A 7,705-nucleotide genomic window follows, 5' to 3' on the forward strand; every position below is an offset into this window, starting at 1 on the left:
AAAACTAAATTTGGGAGAGAATTGAGTCATACTTTCATTGATAATAGGGACCTCTTTATATAGAGGATTACAAGACATAGAATCAGAGTTGTATAAGGAAAGATAATCGTACAATTAATCAGATATCTATTAATATCTCCGAGAATATCTCTAATTCAAAACCTTATTACAACTAGGTCAAGTAACCTAGAGTTTGGGTCAGACACATATTCTGGATTTACTTGAACAGATGCAAGACTTTTACAGAATAATCGTCGATAAAAATGCTCCATACAAATCCTTTTTTTTTTTTTTTCAAGTTTTTTGTTTAATTTTGTCAAACGAACTCCATTTTTGAATGTTGGCCAAGGCTCTCGGACTCCTCAATAAGTTATAGTAACCAAAGACTTAGATAAACGAGTGGAAGCAAAAATAAGATCTCTCTAATTTCTTGGGACTTCGAATTGAACCAACCGCATCAACTTTATCAACTCCAAGTCCAAAATATACTTTTTCCTCTAATAGTTAAAGCAGATATATAAGTTAAATTAAATTAAGAGAAAACGACATGAATTCTCCCAACGAAGTAAATATGATCCTTACAACTTACTTCTTTTTGATATATGCTAACCTTTTTTTTTTTAAATAAACAACTCATGTACAACAACTAGTCTATTGTGAGTCGAACTCACGACCTCCCACTTATAAAGGGAATACTTATGTCACTAGACCAAAATGATATTAGGCTATGCTAACTTATAAAAAAAAAAAAAAAAAAATCCATTTCCAAATGTTGATCTCTTGGGCTTCTTAATGACTTGTATTAATCAAATTAATTGGATGTCAAACATTGAGAAAAACTGATTACCCTAAGCGGTCAAGGGATAATTTCATTAACTATAAATTACATTATTAATCAAAAGTAGAACCTCTCTAATTTTTCAAAAACAAAAAATTTACTTGTTATTATCACGTTGTGTTTATGCGTGTCGCAATCTATCTACACCTATTAGCTTAAGAAATTATTGTAGTGTTGAACATGACACGGGCTTTTGCCATGTCTATTGTATAGTGTCTACACAAATCTATGATGTCCTCTAATTAATGGCCTACCCCAATATGTATAGATTCATATTACAACTTTTGTTGTACTTTGTTGATGTTTAGCCCAAGACTAAAGAACACAAGGTATTTTTTTTAAAAAAGCTCCAATGACTATCAAACTACAACCTAGGTTTCTAAAGCTCATCAAGTGCTGTACTTGAAGGGCCAACTGCTAGTTGAACGTAATGTTCTTTTAGTACCAATCTAATCTCCTTTAAGGCCGGCTAAGCAAAAAAAAAAAAAGCAGAAGCAACTCAGCAAAGTTAGGGGAACGCGCCTCACGCGCGAGAAAGAAGAGAAAAGGGCGAGTACGATCTCTCCCGGCCGAACGCCGGCGGTGCTCTTGCCGCTGCGTTCCGGCCCGGGAGAGGATGTTGGTTTGGGTGTACAGCGAGTCTTATGAGATGAAGCTTGGTCCAAGGTGGGAGAAAGCTGGTCCGATCTGGTTTTGGGAGGATCCATGTCGACCTGTCCCGTCCGGATCTTGGTCGTGGGTCTGCAGGAGTGGTACCGTGGTGTCTCTGGAGCAGTTGGTGTGGCTCTGGGGCGCCGATGGCCGGCGGCGTGGTTCCGCGGTGTCTCTGGAGCAGTTGGTGTGGCTCTGGGCTGTGGGTGGGCGGTGGCGTGGTACCGTGGTGTCTCTGGAGCAGTTGGGGTGGCTCTGGGATGCGGATTGCCGGCGGCGTGGTTCCGTGGTGTCTCTGAAGCAGTTGGTGTGGCTCTGGGACGCGGGTGGCCGACGGCGGTTCGTGGTGGTCCTGCAACATAAGCGGGCTGGGGGGCGGTGGCTGAGATCTCGATCTCAGGGCGGTGTTGAGTCCGGCGTGGGCTCAGCTCGTTTCTGGATCTGGTTTCGGGAGCTGATCTGGTTGAAGTGTGGTCTGCGTGTCGTGGTGGTGCGGCGGTGCAGGGTTGATGCGCGGCGGCGGGGTGCTCCTCGGGGACGGTCTGGTGCCGGCAGATGGCACTCGATGCTTGCTTGGTGGGCTTCTGCGTTGGGCCCTTGGGAGAGATGGTGGATGGGCCGGGCTTCCGCTTTTGGGCTTTGCTGCTGTTTTTTAATTTCTGTTTGTTTTGTTTCCAGTTGTTGCTCTGTTTATTTAGTTGTTTGCAGTTTGTGGGTTGTTTTGCGCTTTTTGCGCGTAATAAGTCCCTATACTCGTTGTGTACGGATAGTTGGGCTTTTTGCCCGTGGGTGCACTCTTTGTGCCTTGTCTGCTCTAGGTAGGCGGCGATTTACTGGCGTTGTCAATTGGTTGCTGCCTCCTAGTGGCAGGGTGAGACTTCATGCCACTGGATGTAGATTCCAGTGGCAACATGATAGGAAAGCTGGGAGAAGTGACATTATGCTTTGCTGTATTAGAGTTACAGATCAAGTAATCTTTCCGTCGTGTCACCGCTTGGAAGCAAATAGAACCGTCTGGAGCGTGTTCTTTGCTAGTTGGTGTGGATTGGAATACAAGTGTTTAGTAGAGTCGTCTATTAACTTATTTTCTGGATGTACTCTTGATGCAGATTGTAATATGGGGTTTAGGCTCTTTGTCCCCCCCTTGTATTCGTCGGTTTCATTTATGAAGGCCTGAGGGCAGCCACATCGGCCCTTGTTTCAAAAAAAAAAAAAAGGCCGGCTAAGCAATAACTAGAAGGGTCACATCTTTGGTCAAGATCTGGTTTGGTGTTCCTTTGATGAGGCGATTTGGTCATTTTCTGGGATTTTGGTTGCAGAATCGGTGGCTCTGTGAACCTTGCGGTGGTCTGGCCAATGTCGATGACGGCAGTGGCTATCGTCTTTTCTCTCTTAGATGGTTTACTATTTGGGTTGCGTTTTGTTTGCTGTGTTTATTTGTTGGGCTTGTTTAAATCTTTGTTTTTTTTATTTGGTTGTACGGTTGGCTTAATATTGGGTCTTTTATTTCGTACTGCAATTTGTTACTATTTTCTTTTCACCGGCAAAGAAAAAAAAACAGAGTTAGTCAAGAAAAGGCAAAGTCGAGAAGTCAAGAATTCGACCGGTCAAGCTACTATTCACTGCCACTGGACATGGGTTTGCACCCGTTGTTTTTCTTGCCCGGTCAACACTGTTCACCATTTTTCACTGTTCACCATTTTTCACTGTTCACACTACAGTCACGTAATTCACTGTTCACTGTGGGTTTCACTATTTAAATTCACTGTTCATTTACTGAAATTTTTACTGTTCATAGAGTTCTTAAAATTTTTTTTTAAAAAAATAAAATATATTTAATGATAATAATGAATATTTACGGATAATTAATGTCATAATTATGCAATTTATTTTTTTTCAAAAATATTGGCTAATATCTATGTTTTGTTATGTTTGTGTGCTTTGAATTTGGCTTGTATTATGTTTTGGAAAGTTGGTGTCATTTTAGTTTGGCCAATGTCTATGTTTTTTATGTCAATGTGATATGAATTCGTCATCGTATTATGTTCATTATGTGTTATTTATTTGAATATAAGGTGTGTGCTTTAATACATGGAATTTCCAAATACAACTTTTATTTCATTAAATTGTCGCTTACATAAATGAAAAACTAGGAAAAAGTACAATACAATAACAAACATGCATAATAACCTAATTATTCAAATCATAATCCTCATCCTCTCTAGAAAGGTAATTTGTGTTTAAAGGCTCATCATTAAGGTTAGGGTACGGGTTGGTGGACTCACCCGTAGAGAAAGGTGAAAATTGTGGTTGTGTAGGATATCCCCCGGGGTAAGGTGGTTGCGGATAGTATCCACCGGGGTAAGGGGGTTGCGGGAATCCACCGGTGAAGGGAGGTGGTGGGAATCCACCGGTTAAGGGAGGTTGTGGGGATGCATCGGGGTAAGGTGGTTGTGGGTATGCACCGGGGTAAGGTGGTTGTGGGTATGCACCGGGGTAAGGAGGTTGTGGGTATGCACCACCAACATTTGGTTGTGGGAATGCACCACCAAAATTGGGTTGCGGATAGTATCCACCCATAGAAGGTGGCGGCTGCTCGTCAAGATCTTCTTTCTCCGCTATCTTCTTTTGTTTTCTTGACCAATAACGCTTTTTATTTGGCGTCATTTTACTTGTATCAATCTCCATAATACGCTCTTCCCTCTCTTTAATACGCTCTTCCATCTCTTTAATTCGATCTTGCCTTTCTTGAAATAGGAGTTGCTCTTTTCGCATTTCGATTTGCAAGAGGATACATGCTCTTTTCTCTTCCTCTTGGAGACTTCGAGCGAATTCGTCATCGAGTTTTTTCTTGCCCTTGGTTGCCTCTATTTGGTTGTTCGCTATACTCTCGAGACTGCTTGATAAAGGACTTTGGTTGTTCGCTGCCTTCTTGGCTTTCCGGATTGCTTCTTTCGCAGCCTTCCTTCCTTGAGGCCTCACATTAGGATTTGCAGTTTCACCTGCAATTACCTCATCTACATCCATGTCCAAGTTGATGGGGGAATTTTCAGCAATTGGTTGTGTGTGCGTATGTTGACTTCCTACATTTGATGTTCCTCCGGATGTATGGCTAGGGATGTCTTTAAAATGTGCAAAGCCCTCCACAACAGCGTAACTATCAAAACTCTGAAACAGGTGTCTTTTGGTCTTCCCTTTTTTCTTCATCCCGTTATGCCACAATTTCTGTGCTTCATCTTGCTACGTAATTTAAAAAAATAATAATAACAAATGCAATTAGTACAAATATAAACATCGTTGTAATTACATCATTATTTATCAACTAATTATTTTAATTATAAAGAAAAACAATTACTACAATTAAAACGATATTATAATTATTACATTATTTATCAAGACATATTTTACTATAATGTATCAACAAATTAAATGATTTATCAAAAAATATAAAGGTCATAATTTTAATAAGAATGTATTTTTACCGTTTTACAACAAAAATCAATAAGTACAAATATAAACATCGTTGTAATTACATCATTATTTATCAACTATGAACTCTTAATTGTAACAAAAAGCAATTACTACAATTAAAATGATATTATAAATAATGATTATCATGTAATATTTTACTATAATGTATCAACAAATTAAATGATTTATCAACAAAAACATACCTCATCAACCGCATTCGAACCGCTCTTGTACCAATTTTTCGCTTGCCTTAATGCACAATGCCACTCAAAGAGTTCAACCTTCAAAATTTTCCACCTTCCCTGCAAAGATTGGGTTGTTCGGCTCTTGGGCCAATTTGCGTCAAAGTGTCGCTTCACGCGCAACCATAAGTCGTTTTTTTTCTGATTTGTGCCCACAGCCGGATCTTGGCTTACAACTTTCCAAGACTTGCACAATTGAACATCTTCCTCATCCGTCCATCTCCTTTTATCTTGGGTATCTTCACTTTGATCTCCCTCTTGTCCGGGCACTGGACGTGTGTTTCCCATTTGTTCGGCCATATTGGATAATGAAAAAATTGAATGGTGAGAGCTATATGAAGAGGAGGAATGTGTAACTATGAACTCTAATTTTTTTGGTGTGAGATGTCAAGAAAATGCTAGGTATTTATAGAGAAATTTATAGAATTTTTTAACAATTTTTTTTCTTACCGTTTCTTACCGTTACAATTAATGTATATACATATTAAAAACTACCGTTGGTTTTTACCGTTGGATTCTGAACAGCATCATTCATATATATATACATATTAATTCCACCGTCGAATTGTAAACATTAATTGAAACCAACGGCCCAGATTAAAGGACCGTTGGTTTCAAATTTTCTGAACAAACCAACGGCCCGATGCCACCTGTCCCCTTAGCCCACTCACTGTCGCTACGCGACAAAAATGCATTTCAGTCTGATGCTTGGCCACATGGCGCGTTTCTATTGAGCCGTGTCCTCCACTCTGGGCTTGCAACGCGTTTGATAAGGGGCGTCAGCCAATGACGTCACCCACGTTCCTCTCTTTCTTCAGCTGGCAGCCAGTTGCCTCCGGGCAAGAGTTTAGTCATGGGCTTGCCCATTAATTTGACCTGGGTCATGCCAAGCCAAAGTTTGCCCAGTCATAATTGGACCGGTGGAAGCATGATTTTGATTATACCCAGTCAAAATCAATGAAAGCTGAGCTGGTGCCCGGGCATAATAGCACCGGTGGACTTGCTCTTATAGTATAAATACTTGGCTAGGCATAGGCCTGGCCCTCTTTTAAATTTACTGAACTCGAACTCAGACCAAAATTTTTGACTTGGGTCCCAATGATGTTATACAACATACGGAGATCAAAATGAACCCTGACCGAATTTTTTCAGGCCGGTTTTCCGGATTTTTGGGCCCAATTTCCTCAATTTTGAAAATTGCTAAAAAATACCTAACTGAAAATGAAGAAGTGAAGATCATAAGAACCTACATTTTCACATTTTTCATTATTTCACTATTTCACAAATCACAAGCCGCAACAACAGAACAAATATAATGATAGAAATGTAAACTAAGAAGACGAACTGAGCAGTCTAAACTAGTGAAGAACAGGAGAAATCCAAAAATGAAGAATAAAAGAACTAAAGAACAGAAGAAGTGCAAAGCAGAAGATAAATCAAGGAAAGTTCACAGTTCAAACAAAAACTAAAAGAGCATAAATAATTAAATAGTACCTTGATACATGTTGGATGGGTGCTAGCTTGCAGTGGAGCCCACCATTTGGTGTTTTTTTTTTTTTTTTTTTTTTTTGGAGATTCTCTACTTGGATGGGTTATTTTTTATCTATGGCTAGTCGTCTCCAATTAATTAAATCTGTGATCTATAATATGTTGGTCTATAGTTTTCAGGAGTATGAGTTGCCAATTCCCTTACTTCGTCGTGTGGAGGTTTGGTGCAGAAAGTTTTTTTTGGTTTGGTACTATTGAAAAATGAGGTATATATTTCATTAGTAGGCTCCGGAGATATCTCATTTTGGCACGATAATTTTATGGGGAGGCCTCTTGTGGATTTTTTTGGTTCACACACAGCGGTATGTTAGATAATCTTTTAGGTTCTGTAGCAAGTTTTATTGTTGATGGTTTATGGACTTTTCCACCGTTGTTCCAACTTCATTTTCCTGCTTTGTGCGAGCTCATTAATTAAGTGTCATTGCATCTGATCCATCAGCTACTGACTCTTTAATTTGGTCATCTTCCTCATCAGGGGAGCTCTCTGCAAAATTGGCTTTTCAATTTTTGCGCCAGCCGTTTCCTTCTGTTGATTGGGGTAAGAGCATTTGGTCAAAATTTGTTCTCCCAAGAATGTCATTGCTGGCTTGGAAGGTTCTGCGAGGTAGAGTGCTTTGTGATGATTTCACTGCAAAAAAGAGGAATTGCATTGGCTTCTAGATATGTTCTTTGTATGAAGGAATGTGAGTCTTTAATTCACGTACACTTTTAGACAACGTTCTTTTGCCACGAATATATGGTGTTGCATGGCTGAGAAGTTTGATCTTGCCGCTGTCCCCTCTTCTTTATTAGATATACTTCAAATGGGGTTGTCTAATGGTCGCAGCCCTCAATTGAAGGAATTATGGGTGGCAGCTTTTACTTCAACTATATGGTCATTTGGCATGCTAGAAACAAGACCAAATATGATAACAAAACTTTTAATGTGGTAGGGATTTGCAGACTAATCTTTGGG

At 39.8% G+C, this 7,705-nt stretch overlaps 1 protein-coding gene across 1 annotated transcript; it reads right to left on the reverse strand.

The window, feature by feature from the left end:
* Positions 1 to 3,622: 3,622 nt before the first annotated feature.
* On the reverse strand, positions 3,623 to 5,571 carry LOC133723733 (uncharacterized). Its single transcript, XM_062150605.1, has 2 exons — positions 5,164 to 5,571; positions 3,623 to 4,729 (listed from the first exon to the last, which is right to left on the reverse strand). The coding sequence occupies exons 1-2, from the start codon at positions 5,500 to 5,502 to the stop codon at positions 3,680 to 3,682; spliced, it is 1,389 nt and encodes a 462-aa protein (XP_062006589.1). The 5' UTR covers positions 5,503 to 5,571; the 3' UTR covers positions 3,623 to 3,679.
* Positions 5,572 to 7,705: the final 2,134 nt, after the last annotated feature.

This window comes from Rosa rugosa, chromosome 7, assembly GCF_958449725.1.
Source record: "Rosa rugosa chromosome 7, drRosRugo1.1, whole genome shotgun sequence".
Classification (NCBI taxonomy): domain Eukaryota; kingdom Viridiplantae; phylum Streptophyta; class Magnoliopsida; order Rosales; family Rosaceae; genus Rosa; species Rosa rugosa.

Bases quoted from the DNA above. Each gene is read 5' to 3' on its own strand.
- LOC133723733 (XM_062150605.1), bottom strand. From the start codon at position 5,502: ATGGCCGAACAAATGGGAAACACACGTCCAGTGCCCGGACAAGAGGGA. The intron at 4,730-5,163 runs GTATGTTTTTGT...TAAATTACGTAG, and splicing joins GTTCGAATGCGGTTGATGAG to CAAGATGAAGCACAGAAATT.